This window comes from Prinia subflava, chromosome 10 (assembly GCF_021018805.1).
Source record: "Prinia subflava isolate CZ2003 ecotype Zambia chromosome 10, Cam_Psub_1.2, whole genome shotgun sequence".
NCBI lineage: Eukaryota > Metazoa > Chordata > Aves > Passeriformes > Cisticolidae > Prinia > Prinia subflava.
This window is the reverse complement of record NC_086256.1, coordinates 23,675,025-23,688,639: the sequence shown is the minus strand read 5'-3', so window position 1 is coordinate 23,688,639 and position 13,615 is coordinate 23,675,025. Positions and strand designations below refer to the sequence as shown.

The 13,615-nt window shown below is 48.5% G+C and overlaps 2 protein-coding genes across 2 annotated transcripts; both read left to right on the top strand.

Annotated features, from left to right (window-relative positions):
- Positions 1–5,107: 5,107 nt before the first annotated feature.
- Positions 5,108–6,081, top strand: APOBEC4 (apolipoprotein B mRNA editing enzyme catalytic polypeptide like 4). Its single transcript, XM_063406723.1, is given in 4 exon segments — positions 5,108–5,119; positions 5,421–5,727; positions 5,730–5,876; positions 5,879–6,081. Coding segments are annotated over 4 exon segments (561 nt in total). The 3' UTR covers positions 5,974–6,081.
- A 2,115-nt stretch (positions 6,082–8,196) lies between these two features.
- On the top strand, positions 8,197–13,265 carry ARPC5 (actin related protein 2/3 complex subunit 5). Its single transcript, XM_063407748.1, has 4 exons — positions 8,197–8,394; positions 9,265–9,336; positions 11,032–11,208; positions 12,016–13,265. The coding sequence occupies exons 1-4, from the start codon at positions 8,251–8,253 to the stop codon at positions 12,076–12,078; spliced, it is 456 nt and encodes a 151-aa protein (XP_063263818.1). The 5' UTR covers positions 8,197–8,250; the 3' UTR covers positions 12,079–13,265.
- Positions 13,266–13,615: the final 350 nt, after the last annotated feature.

The window sequence follows — 13,615 nt, the reverse complement described above, 5'->3', positions numbered from 1 at the left end:
TTGGATATAATCACTTAGAGTCTCTTGGAAAGGGGAACATGTGCAGCAGAGAAATATTTGCAAAGCATTGGCCTGGGTTTTGGTACATAAGCAGCAAGGCAAAATGAAAGCCCCTAAACAGCCAAACATAATAAACTGTCTGAAGAAAAACATCAATTAAATCAAACACACAGCAAGTACAACATATATATTGGAAAAGAAATATATCTTCCTTCACCTGTACAGTCTGACTCCATGCAGAGGCCAAGCTGCCAGGAGCAGCTTAAACCCCAATTCCATATTGATGTAAATAAGGATCATACCTGCAGCAGCCACAGAACAGGGGCTGCCAGACCCTCACCTCCTGGGCAGGACCTGCCCACCTCGGGTGCTGCGTAACTCAGAGAGGGCTGGGAGTCTCCAAATGCCTGAAAATGGGCACACAGGGCTGCCCTACACATGTCACAGGAGCTGGAGTGAATTCCCCTCCTCCATACTGGATACATCACTGCATTCAACTATGACATAAAACAAAAAAAGTTGGCTTTTCTTCCTCTATAAAAGGGAAATAGCAATACCCTGAAATCACATGGCTTCCAGGCAGCTTCCCAAGCACACTTTATTTTCATTGACTAAAATAATGCCCAACAATGGCAATTGAAAGCAGATTTTCTGACACTATAAAAAGCCTTATTCTATTAGAAAATAGCAAGTCTTAAAGCATGTTATTTACCCAACATTCATCCCTGCATAGTGAAAGAAAATGGGGTATCCAGATAGAGAAATGTGAGTTGTTTAGGATGCCCAGGCCCACAGCATCCCCAGCAACTCTGGGTGTTCCCAAGGAACACCAAACTCAGCCTTTTCCTTTTCCTTGACATACAGACATCATTTTTCAGTTTGATAGGAATCACCAGGCAGCTGCTGTGGAAGGAGGAGATGGTAGGTGTGATTACTGCACTGGTCATCAGCATTTCGCTGCTTTACTCTGTGAACAGAGTCACAACTCCAGGGGGTTTTCTGCCAGCACAGCTTCCCTCGTTCCTAGAGAAGGGCCCAAAAGGAGACAGGTGGAAATGAGGTCAGATTTGGACTGAACATTGTGCAATATTCTACATGCACAAGGCTCATTGTTCATACCAAAATTAAAATGACTGTAATTGTCTATCTCATAGCACTTAAACCAGTAATTGGTAAAACTTTCCCTGGTCCTGTGCTTCTGGAAACCATCTGGGCTCCACTAATCAGCAGGGAAGCAAACCTGTGTGGACACTAATCATTTGACCCCAAATCTTAAATTATTTTCTGAACTGGTATTTTCTAGGAATGAAATATGTATCTTTGAGTCCCAAGAATCATCTTCATTTTAAATGAAAAGAAAATTAAGCAGAATATTTTATATACATATGTTATATATATGTGTGTGGGTGTGTGTATGAAATATATATGTTATGTGCAATATAGGAAAGGTCTTTTCTTCCATCTCTAAACTTTCATTTTCTTCCTCTGTATTTTCAGTCTGTAAACACAGGCTCTTGGCAAGTTCCCTGGCTCTTTCTTAGGGCAAGAGGGAATCTGTCCAATTGTTTGACAAACAAAGCATCCTGATAACGCTTTATAAGTAATATGTAATAATTTCTCCACCTATAATCTCTGGTGTAACCACACACAGTAGAAGAGGACTTTTTTTTAGTAATCAAAATCCTGGGTTATTTCTGTTATATTTCCTTACAAATCTTGCTGTCCTAAAATTTAACCTGGTTACCCTGTCTATGGCATGTAAATGTCCTTATTTGTCATTCCCCTTACAGACTGCTTGCCACTCTGTGGGTTTCAATTCTACTCTTGACAGAAAAGCAAAAATGACTTCTTTTTAGGCATAGAGAAAGGGAAACAATCAAGATAATGAAGCCCTGGAAAAATCTCTGGCAGTGAGGTGATAAATCCAGTCCCTTTGAGGCTAAACAAGCCACATGAGGCAAATTTGGTGGAATGGTTTTTTGAAGGTCTGACTTTCACAGGAGCTCAAGCAGGAAACATTCCCAGGCCAGGACCTAAAGCCTGGCTAATCTTTACGGCCCCTTGGCAGAGTGCAGAGCAGCAGGGCCCCGCTGCAGGGGCAGGAACAGCGCTCCTGCAGCACCAGATATCCCAGATCCTCTTGTGTCCAGTGAGCTGGAGAGCAGGCAGGGTGGAGGCAGCTTACCCACCACAGCAGATTCAGATTGTCTGGACATGGTTATGAGCAGCTGTGGACAGACCTTGCTTCTTCCCTCGTGTCCTTTGTTTCTTATTTTTAAAACCTTAGGGCCGCACAGGAACGTCAAGTCTCCAGCTCATTACAGCACCATGTGACTCCTCTGGACTTTGAACTCAGATAAACTTCCTACTGAATGAAAACCTGTAAAATGCTTCCAGCAGAGATTATTTTGCATCAGACTGTACTAAGAAATGCAGCAGAATTTCAACACTCACATTTCAGAGGCGCAAAAGAGAGGAACCATCCTTGTCCTGAGTGCAGCGTTTCAGGGGAAGCTCCAGAGTGCCTCCCCCCCATACAACAGCAACACTTATACCAGCCTGTGGGAGCAGATCGTGGTTTTGTTTGGGGAATAAAACATCCTGATTCCATATAATGATGCCTCAGCTTCTGTCTAATCAATGCACACAGTTTTGCTTCTGAAAGACATCTTCAAAATCCCCAAATCACACATTTACATCAGTAAAACCAGGGCCAAAATGGCCACATTGGGATGGATCAGAATTTCTGCATGCTTTTTAGCCTAGAGAGATACCAGAGTTTATCTAATATTTGGATAAAGAAAAAGAAAATCCCAGCCCTGATCATTAGGGTGTTTTTCCCTAGGTGCAGAACATATGGCTTGGACTGTGGCTCACTTCCAGATGGAGTCATTAGGGACTGTTTTTTCCTGTGGTTTTCACTGGATAAAGCATTCCTCTCCAGTTCCTCCTGTGAACATTTGTACTCTGTCATGGGGCACTAATCAGTACCTCCTGCCCTTTGCCCCAGAGAGGCATTTTAGCAAAAAGTGAAATAATTTCTTAGAGTTATAATTAAATCCTGGTCCCCTCCAAATATAGTTGGGAGGGGCAGAGATAGAATTATCATTTTAAGTATAATTGGAGAGATGATGATAGAGATAGAGATAGAGATAGAGATAGAGATAGAGATAGAGATAGAGATAGAGATAGAGATAGAGATAGAGATAGAGATAGAGATAGAGATAGATAGAGATAGAGATAGAGATAGAGATAGAGATAGAGATAGAGATAGAGATAGAGATAGAGATAGAGATAGAGAGATAGAGAGATAGAGATGATAGATAGAGATAAACATGGATCTGTTAACACTTGTTTTGAGTTCCTAGGGATCCATGAGACACTATCTCCTGTATCAGAATGATGGCTCGTGGAGAGGGACAGCACTAGCAGAGGAGCCAAAGGCTGATGCTGCACATCCAGAAATGCACTTTGGTTATGGGAACACTCTTCCAATTAGTCCATCCAATGGGGTAGTTTGGGATTTGACTCCCATCCTGTAAGGATGTGACACTGTTGATTGAAAATTTGAAGGGTTTTGATCAGGGCAAAGCACCAGCCATAGAGAAAGAGGCAAGTTTCAGGGGTAGATGTAAAATTTCCAGTGCTCTCGTGGAAAACCTCTAGAGACCTCAGACCGAGCTCGAGAAGCATCGGCTGCATCCAGCAGAAGACGACGCACATCGCTGAGGTGCGACATTGCCATCATGTGGCCATCCCAACTCTGCAGGAACACCAGCACGGACTGAAGGAATCGGAACATTATCTCAGATTTCCAGTTTTTTCAGTTTTCTTTAGTACTGGCAGCCTGCAGGAGAACTGGCAAGGGGTGACACTGTCTCCTGACATCTCTCTCCAAAGAAAAACACTCATTTCTCTAGACCTGCCCTCCTTTATGCCAGGGAGCAGAGGCATTTTCGATTTCCCGAGGAACAGGACTGCCAGGGTGACATTACACTGCACAGGATAGAGCATAACTGACCATCCAAAATGTACAGAAACACCAGAAATGACCAAGGGAACATTCCTGATGTCAGGAAGCCAGTCTTTAGGAGTAATCTGAATGAGAATGGCACAATGGCCTGGATCACGAAGGAATTACAGCACATATATATGTGAAAATATATGAGGACAATATACAGAAGTTAGTGTAGAGTCAGGAGGGGAAAGCAAAGCAAATTGACGAAGTCATGAGTTTAAGAAAAAAAAAAAAAAATAGTGACAGAGTGCAAAACAGGGTGGAATGCTGAAGTGAGCTGTGATAAAATATGCAGATAGCAATGTTTAACAGTGGAGCAGCAACAGAATTAAACAGGATCCAGGAATGATGAGGGGCAATGAGAGCAGCAGTGAAGACAATTTCTTGCTTGAGCCAAAAGCTGTTCATCCACACAAAATCTGTGTTTGCCCTCCTCTGACATCCTGGTACAAAGCATGATTGAGCTTACTCACAGAATGGCCCACTGCTTCCTGGAATTAGAGCCTCAGGGAGGGGGACACAAGCTTTCTAAGAAAGGGAAAACCTTGGTGCAGAAGTACAACAGGAGTTTTCTGTCCAGGTGGCACATCAGGCAGATAAACACATAAATAATTTGGAAAGAAACTCAGTTGGACATTCCTTAGAACATCCAGATTTCAGCTATAACCATCTTGTAGCAAAACTTCATTAATAAAAAAGGGCAATGGTGTCACTTGAGAAATTAAAAAAAAAAATTGACAGGCACAGAACAGCAGCTTAACTCCCACAGATGCCTGGCCCTGCAAAGGCAAATTCTGTGTGTTCCCATCTCCCAGCAACTGGCACCTGGAAACACCTAAAAGAACCTGCCTGCTGTCACCATCTCACCTGGGGCCAAGCCCCTGCACTGGGAAAGATCCATCTGCACTGAACTGGACAGACCAGGGAGGAGCCGCCTTCTGCACCACAGAAGAAAACTGCAAGAGCCCTAAAGTGGAAACTTAAAAAGCCACTGAAGGAAATCAGATCAATATTTGCTATTACCCTGAGCCAGACCTTTTAAAGTTTTTGTTTTGATGTTGTTTGCATGGTTTTTTGCCAGATTGAATCATGGAGTCACCTGTAACAATCCTGAAAAGTGTGGCTGTCTCTATTGTGCAGTTTTTCCTCTCTGGAGTAAAAGAGAAATTTTTACTCATTTTTTTAGTAAAAAGGCTGATTCATGAATAATCTCCCCAGGCTCCAAGAGTTTTGTTCTGTGTCATCAACCAAATTTCCATATGCTGCTACAAGTTTCAGTAGCTTTATGAAGAGACTGTCCACTATTATTTATGTAGTTGAAGTGCAAAACAAACTGAAGGTTTGAATGAAAATATTACATTTTCATTTAGGACTGTCAGCTCTGTAGCACATAATCTGGGAGATTTTTCAATACAACTTGAATATAGGAGAGAAAACAGTTTTCCAAGAATTCCTGACACACCAGGGCACTGTGGTAAAAACCTGCTGCTGGCAGAGGCAGAGCCACACATCCGTGTGTGCCGAGTGTCCCTACCACATATGGATGGGGGAAGAAGCCAGAGTCCCTTACATGGAATTCCACAGGAGTCTTTGGCTTCCCACACAGACCCCCAGTGACTCCCAAAACCTTCTCTTCTGTGGGCTGAGGAGCTTCTTGGGCAGAATCCTCCGAAAAGGCTGTGCCACAAACTGCAGTAGCCAAGGCAAGCACCGGGGGCTGTGCTGTTCGAGGATGGCTTACCTGGATGCAGCCACAGCTCCTGTGCAAGCATCAGCTGCATCACCCCCTGCTCCCATTTCTCACCCTGCAAGGAGGCTCGACACTGCTGTGTGAGGAAAATGTTCAGCTTCCTGCTGAGGCACCTCACATCTCACTCTGCATCTCCTGCTCTGAGCCCTGTCTCTGCAGGGACAGTCCCCCCGGGGCTCTGCGGGACCTTGGCACCCTCGAGTGACCCTGCAGGGGCTCCAGGAGGGCACGGCCATACCTGCTCTGCCTCATTGGCATCATGGGGGCAACCCCTCGTCACCCAGCTGTGCCAGCAGGTACACAAAACCGACATCAAATTACCCTAACAGGAACTAAAACATACTTTAGGACAACTTTCCACAGGGAATGCAGGGGAACCCAGCTGGACAGCAAAATTTAAAGGCTTTTTCCTCTCTCAGCCTGGCCTTTCCCAACAGCCTTTCCCAGCCATGGAAGGCAGTCTGCTTCCTCTGATGTCTCCAAGCCAAGGAGGGCTTTTCCCAAGTGTGTTTCTGCCCTTTCAGAGGGAACAGCTGTACCCCAAACCCAGAAATATTGTAAGCCATTTAAAAATGCCAAAGCATTAATTCAGTGGAATTCCTTATTCGAAAGTGTTTCCCTGTGGCACACACCTGCTCTGAGGATGGCACAGATCCATCTGCTTTTTGGTGTGAAACTGAGATTGCAGATGGCAAAAAACACCACTGAAGTCCCCTCCTGCCAAATTTAACCCATGGAGTAACTGTGGGTCTCACATAATGGATTATGAACATACTTTTGTTTTAATCCTCAACCTTAAAAGCCAGAGCAGTAAATCCTGAACCTCTGTACTCCTGCCCATGGCAGGCAGCTGGAACTCCATGACCTTTAAGGTCCCTTCCAACCCAAACCATTCTGTGACTCTCTGACACTCTGTTTACCTCCTGCAATTACTCTGTTGCCCTTAAGCCAATTTCCAGCAGAAAAATGCCAGCAGTCCCCAAGCTACAACCACAGTTCCAGCTGGACTGCAGCTCCCTGAGCTGAGGCAACTTTGGTGGAACATGTGACATATCCTAAATTCCTCCTCTGTCAAGAGGGTGGGTGCTCCTGCAGGTAGGGCTGATAGAGAAATAAATATTTCCACCAGCTGTTTTCTTCATAAAAAGTGGGGGCAGGCTGGGGGAGTGGGTGTAATATACATATATATATATATATGTATGTATGTGTGTGTGTGTGTGTGTGTGTGTGTGTGTGTGTGTGTGTTTGTTTTTTCTCTAGGGCTGCTGTTTTCTATTAAGAGGAGCCTCACAAAGCTGTGTCATTTCCTAATTAGTAATAGCATAATTATTATCTACACAGGCCAAGTGTAACATAAAAAAATAACAATCAGGCTGTGGCTATTTTTAACTCTCAAGGTCACGAGGTGCTGTTGGAGTAGGGGCTCCCAGAGCAGCCTGGCAGGACGAGCAGGGCAGCTCTGACTTCACCTGGAGCCCACACGGGGTCCTGCCCAGCCTGGCACTGCCCTGGCGTGGACAGAGGGACCCAGCCAGGCTCGGGAAGCAGCTCAAGGGAATCTCATGAAATTCAACAAGACCAAGTGCTGCTGCTGCACCTGGGTCGAGGCAACCCCCGGGGTGATCCAGGCTGGGGAGGAGCAGAGGAAACCCCTGGGAGAAGGGCTTGGGGCTGCTGTGGGGGAGAGCTGGAGCTGCCCCAGCCCAGAGCCCCCCGTGCCCTGGGCTGAGCCCCAGCGTGGGCAGCAGGAACGGGGGGCTCTGCCCTGTGCCCTGTGCTCAGGTGAGAGCCCCACCTGGGGCCAGCACAGGGGGACCTGGAGCTGCTGAGAGAGCCCAGGGGAGGCACCAGGATGAGCAGAGGGATGGAGCAGCTCTGCTGGGAGGAAAGGCTGGGAAAGCTGGGATTGTTCACCTGGAGAAGCTCCAGGGTGACCGCAGTGTGGCCTTGCAGTGCCTGAAGGAGCTGACAGGAATCACGAGGACGCACTATTTACGTGGCCCTGGAAAGACAGGATGACCAGGAATGGCTTCAAAATCAGTCAGAGCATGGTGACAGTGACATCAAGGTTGTGATTTCAATTCCAGTATGGGTCATTTACTTAAGAATTGGATTCGAGGATGTTTGTGGATCCTTTCCAAGTCAGAATATTCTGTGAATCTGTGACACTTCTAATTGAGAGAGTAGGTTTAGACTGGATATTGGGAGGAAGTTGCTCCCTGTGGGTGAGGCCCTGGCACAGGGTGCCCAGAGAAGCTGTGGCTGCCCCATCCCTGGAGGTGTCCAAGGCCTGTTGGACGGTGCTCGGAGCACCCTGGGCTGGTGGAATCAGCGGGACGGGACGGAGCAGGGAGGGATGAGACGGCCCCCAGACCCTTCCCCGCACGCCGTTCCGGGATCCACTGAGGGCGCTGCGCTGCGCCGGCGCCGCTCGGGGCGGGGCCGGGCCCGGCCGCGGCGGCTGCGCGGGGCGGGCGCGGCCATGGCGAAGCACACGGTGTCCTCGGCGCGGTTCCGCCGGGTGGACGTGGACGAGTACGACGAGAACAAGTTCGTGGATGAGGAGGACGGCGGCGACGGGCAAGCGGGGCCCGATGAGGGCGAGGTGGACTCGTGCCTGCGGCAATATCCTGAAGGGAGCGGCGGGGGCGGAGCGGGCGCGGCCGCCGCCGGGGCGGCCTTATAGGGGAGCACCGGCGAGCGGGCACCGCGGCGGGCGGGAAGCGCTGGAGGTGGAAAGGGCTGGCGGTGGGAAGGGACTGGAGGGACAAGGGGAGACGCTGAAGGGGGAAGGGGCTGGCAGCAGAAAGAGGCTGAAGGGGAACAGGCTGACAGCAGGAAGAGGCTGGCTGGCAGAGGGAAGGGGAAGAGGCTGACGGGGAAGGGGCTGGCAGAGGAAGGGGCTGAAGGGGAAGGGGAAAGGGCTGACGGGGAAGGGGCTGGCAGAGGAAGGGGCTGAAGGGGAAGGGGCTGGCAGCAGGAAGGCGGCCCAGCTCCCTCCCCTGGCCGCAGCAGCCGCAGTGCCCCAGGGCTGTGCTCAGGGAGGTGTCCCGGGGGATGTGGACAGGGCAGTCCCTGCGCCCCAAGAGTTCCCCGTGCCCGGTACCGGGGCTGCCTCGCCCGGCTGGCCCCGGGTCACTCTTCCCAAGGGCTGCTGCTGGGTGCTGTCCCCGTGGCTGGATGTGCCGAGCTGAGACCTGTTCTCGAGGGCTACAGATTGCAGAAGGGATGGAGAATGGTTTCTTTCACTTGGACCCTCATTCAAGGAAAGGCCTAGGAAGTGTTTAACAGTCCTGGAACTATACAGCTGCTTGTTGGTGCTGCTCCTGCCTCAGATGGCCTGAAAATTGCTGTCTTAGGCTGTAATGTCTTCTTAGCTGGTGAGGGAATCCTTGCATCGGAGTGTTTTCAGTAATGCACAAGCCAGCTACAAGTATGGCTTTCCTGGTACTTGCTGTCCATGTACTTGGTGTCTGGCCCTTAACCATCTGGCACAGGGAACATGATGGCTGCACTGCAGGCAGCTCTGAAGAACCCTCCCATCAACACAAAGAACCAGGCAGTGAAGGTAAAATAGCAGCTGCTTGCTCATGGGTTACTCCCTGAAAATCCTTTCCTGTCTCTGTTACCTCTGTGCAACTAGTTGTACCTCGAGGAGGTCAGAGAAGCAGAATTTAAGGTATTCCCTGATGCTGAAACACCCATGACCACAAGTGTTTGAATCTTGTTGAAAGTACTGTAGCTCAGGTGTCCAGGTACCTTTACCTGGGTGCTGGCTCAGCTGTGGTTCTCCTGGCAGTGCTGGTTGTGTTCTGTGTGCCCAGGGGTCACCAGGTGCCTGTGTCTGACTCAGACCAGACATGGCAGCTCACAGATGTAATCGCTGTGTGCTCAGGGAACCAAGTTGCACTTGTCACCTCTGACTAATGAAACCACCAGCAGTGAGCCTACAAAAAAGGAAGAATTGGTTTTTATGACATCCAATCAAAATGAAGCTGTTAAAACCTCAGGAAAAGCGAGCCCTCCCCCTGTGACAGTGTGGGAGTCTCCTGGGTACGTGCATTTCTGAATATCCCCAGGATGAGTCCTGAATAGCTCATGAATGCAGTCGTGGGAGGAACAGGCTGATAAGATAGGGCACTGCCCAGCTGGAGAGTGCCTGCAGTCACTTCTCCTTGCTGGAGGAGAGGCCCAGGGGCATGGTTCCCTGCTGCATGGTTCCTGGCAGAGCTGTTCCTGCAGCCCCAGCCCTTTCCTGAAGGGATTTACAGAGCTCTGAGAGCCAGCTGTTACAAATAGGGCTGTATAGCTTTGTCCTCACATTAATAACTTGTTTCCATCAGCCCTCTATTGAAGGATTTAAGAATACACTTGGTGTGGAATTGCAGAGGGCAGAATGACTGAACATTAATACTTGACTTAATTTTTGGTTATCTTTGGAACTTACATAATTCCACTTACAGTTATGTGAGAAGTCTTGCTAAGCCAAGTGACTGTGGGATATTAAATTGGGCAGGAAAACTGACATCCATAGTTTCTTTAGGGGAAGCTGCCTGAAGTGTTTGTGTGATGGAATTATTGAAAAGTCCAGCAACCCTGACACAATTCTTCTCTCATGCTGCCTCAGCTAGTGCTGGATGAACAGGAAGAGCTGCTCCTCGCTGATTACATTGCTAATTGCTGCTGTAAGCACGCCACACACATCTGGATGCCTGAAATGACAGATCAGTGGTTATTAATATTTAATAGTAATGGCCAGTCTGCATCCAGTGTGCCTGGGACAGCAGCTGACTGCTTGGAAAACACGTGGCTTCCAGCAGTCACCTCCTCCAGGCTGCCAGTGGCATTTCCCTGGACTATAATGGTTGTGTCACATTAAATACTACAGAGGTGTGGAAAAGGCTCTGGTGGGAAGGGGGGCCAGACAAGCACTTGATTGTTACAATTATTTTGGAACTTGATAGATCGTGAGCTTCCATCTGAGCATTTACTATTTAGCCATAATTAAGGGGTAGAGAATTGCAAACACTAAGAGAGAAAAGTAGAAACTTTAGAAAAACTAAAGCAGGGCAAATGTGTTAAACTCTTTTACATTGTTTATCCTTGGGAGGACGTGTCTGTTACACCTTACCATGACAAGCTCTTCACACACTAACACAGAGCTGTTAAAGAGAAAAAGGCTCTGATTCAGTTTGTTGAGAGAGGAGCAGCGTTTGGCTGCACTCACACGAGGACGGCTGTGTGTGTGCCTGCCTCTTGCCAGGACCGTGCTGAGAGCATCGTGCTGAAGGTGCTCATCTCCTTCAAAGCCAATGACATCGAGAAGGCGGTGCAGTCGCTGGACAAGAACGGGGTGGACCTGCTCATGAAGTACATCTACAAGGGCTTCGAGAGCCCCTCCGACAACAGCAGCGCCGTGCTGCTGCAGTGGCACGAGAAGGTGCGTGCGTGGGCACAGCTCCTGCCAGAGCCCGGCATGAGCCTGGCAAGAGCCCCCTTCCTGTCTGCTGACACTCCAGTGCCACATTCAGGCTGTGACAAGGGGATGGCCCTGGAGCTCACAGCTCACTTGTATCTCCTGCCCGCTGCTGCTTCCCTGGGTGAACACCCAACAGTTAAAGTTTGAGTTTCCCTTAGATTGAGGCAAACAAAATGGTTTCACCCAGTGATTCAAGGAGGCTGAAGGAGAAGTTCCTTCCTGGAGGGAAGCAAAATTTGCAGCTTGGTTATGCAGGGAAATGAAAGTTTAATTAAAGTTAAATAGCTTTCTTGAAATTGAGTATGATTACCATACCCTGGCACCCTGGCTTCTGGTGTTTAGTGGAGGGCAGGCAGATACTCATGTACAATATAATGTGATCCAAGTAATTTCACAGACTCCCAGAATGGCTTGGGTTGGAAGGGACCTTAAAGCTTATCTCATTCCACCCCTGCCATGGGCAGGGACACCTTCCACTAGCCCAGCTTGCTCCAAGCCCTGTCCAGCCTGGCCTTGGACACTTCCAGGGATCCAGGGGCAGCCACAGCTTCTCTGGGCACCCTGTGCCAAGGCCTCCCCACCCTCACATGGAAGGATTTCTTCCTGATACCTAACCCTACTCCCTGTCAGTTTGGAGACCCTCTCCCTTGCCCCGTCACTCCAGGCCATATCCGAAGTCCCTCTCCATCGTTCTTGCCAGCCTGTTCAGGTCCTGGAAGGGAGCTCCAGGCCCTGGCCTGGTGCTGATTGCCCTGTTTCCCTTGGCAGGCGCTGGCTGCCGGAGGAGTCGGGTCCATTGTGCGTGTTCTGACGGCCAGGAAGACGGTGTGACTGCAGGGGGCGTGAGGGTGTGAGCCCGGCAGGGAGCCGCTGGTACAGCCCCCATCCCCCGGCACGGCCGCCCCGTGCCCAGCTTTGCCTTCGCCCTGCTGCTTCTGTCATACCCCACCAACGATGCGCGTCGTGATCTCTGCTGTGCTTAAATTCCGGAAAATTATGAAGATGGAATTGTTCTTTTAAAAGGAATATTTGGTACTCACCAGCCTTTCAGTGACATATTCAGTGATGTAAACAATTTGGTGTTTAGGATGATTTGCATTTGTGTGTAATCGTGGCAGATTTGGACCTGACTCTCTGAGCAAATGCTGAGGGACACAGGGCAATGTCTTAATTTTTTGCTAGCCAAGCAGTGTTTTGAGCTAAAATCTTGTTATTTGAGAAGTGGGGCAGCTATTATTAACACAGGTAACTGGACCATGTTGCCTTTGGTCAACCTCTGACCCTACACCCATGAATAGGAGAGAAGAAAAGCTCTTTTCCGACCCCAAGTATCATTCCAGAGAGCTGAGTATTTTCCTTAACCTGCTCAGGTTCCTTGCCATCAGTCTGATGCTGGGTCCACAGTGGAAAGGTCACAGTGAGATGGAGTTGTCCGTCATGCAGTTTGGAAAGTGGAATTCAAAGGGTTAATGGTCCATTTACACTGGAGTCCAGCCCAGTGGACTCTTCTTATTCTGGGGACCAAAAATCCTGAGAAGAAGAAAAAGCAGCTTTTACACAGCAAATCACCCTCCAGCAACTGGAAAGTGATTTGGTTTTGTCAAGCACAAGTAAATGTCTGCTTGGGGTAGTCCTAGAAACATATCCTGGTATCGATACCATCATTGCAGGGCCTCCCCTGTTTTGTTTTCAGGTTGTGTAGGGTCTGTAAGGATACCAGACAGCTCACATTCCTGTTACATTGTGCCTCATCATGTGTGCTAGTGGGCCAGTCAGGTTCCCAAATAAAGAAGATTATTTTAAAGAATTAGGAAAGCCTGGGGCATCCCAGACCGTGGATCACCATAGAAGGTTTAGGGCCAGGACTGAAATACATGTGTTTTAATTTCACTATTTTACCACAGTTCAGTTATGTAAAAACTGTTGGGGACCTTGTGAAATCTTTGCTGTTTTTTGATATCTGCTTTGTTTTTGTAATAATAATAAAGACCAGACAATAAATCATCACTGAATATTTACTCGGTGTCTGACATGCCTTCAATGGAGACAGGAACCAGCATGGTTACCCCTAAACCATTCAGTGCCTCCCTAACTCTTTCTAGGTTGCTTCTCCTTCCTCACTGCCTCCAGAAGAACACAGGCACAACCACAGGAGGCACTGAGATCACCAAGTGGGAGACCCAGCCTTGGGTCAGAAGCTACAGAAAGCAGCCAGGTGTCACCCATAGATCTGTACAGAAATTCTCCTGGTGGTGCAGCAAGGGTTCTGTCCTTACAGTTCTGCCAGGGACTGTGATTGGTTTCTCTGGTTCTTTCCACTTGCCCAGACTTGGGTTAAGACATCAATGAACCTCATTTAAAAAAAAAA

Bases quoted from the DNA above. Each gene is read 5' to 3' on its own strand.
- ARPC5 (XM_063407748.1), top strand. From the start codon at position 8,251: ATGGCGAAGCACACGGTGTCCTCGGCGCGGTTCCGCCGGGTGGACGTG. The intron at 8,395-9,264 runs TATCCTGAAGGG...CCATCTGGCACA, and splicing joins TGGACTCGTGCCTGCGGCAA to GGGAACATGATGGCTGCACT. The intron at 11,209-12,015 runs GTGCGTGCGTGG...TTCCCTTGGCAG, and splicing joins TGCTGCAGTGGCACGAGAAG to GCGCTGGCTGCCGGAGGAGT.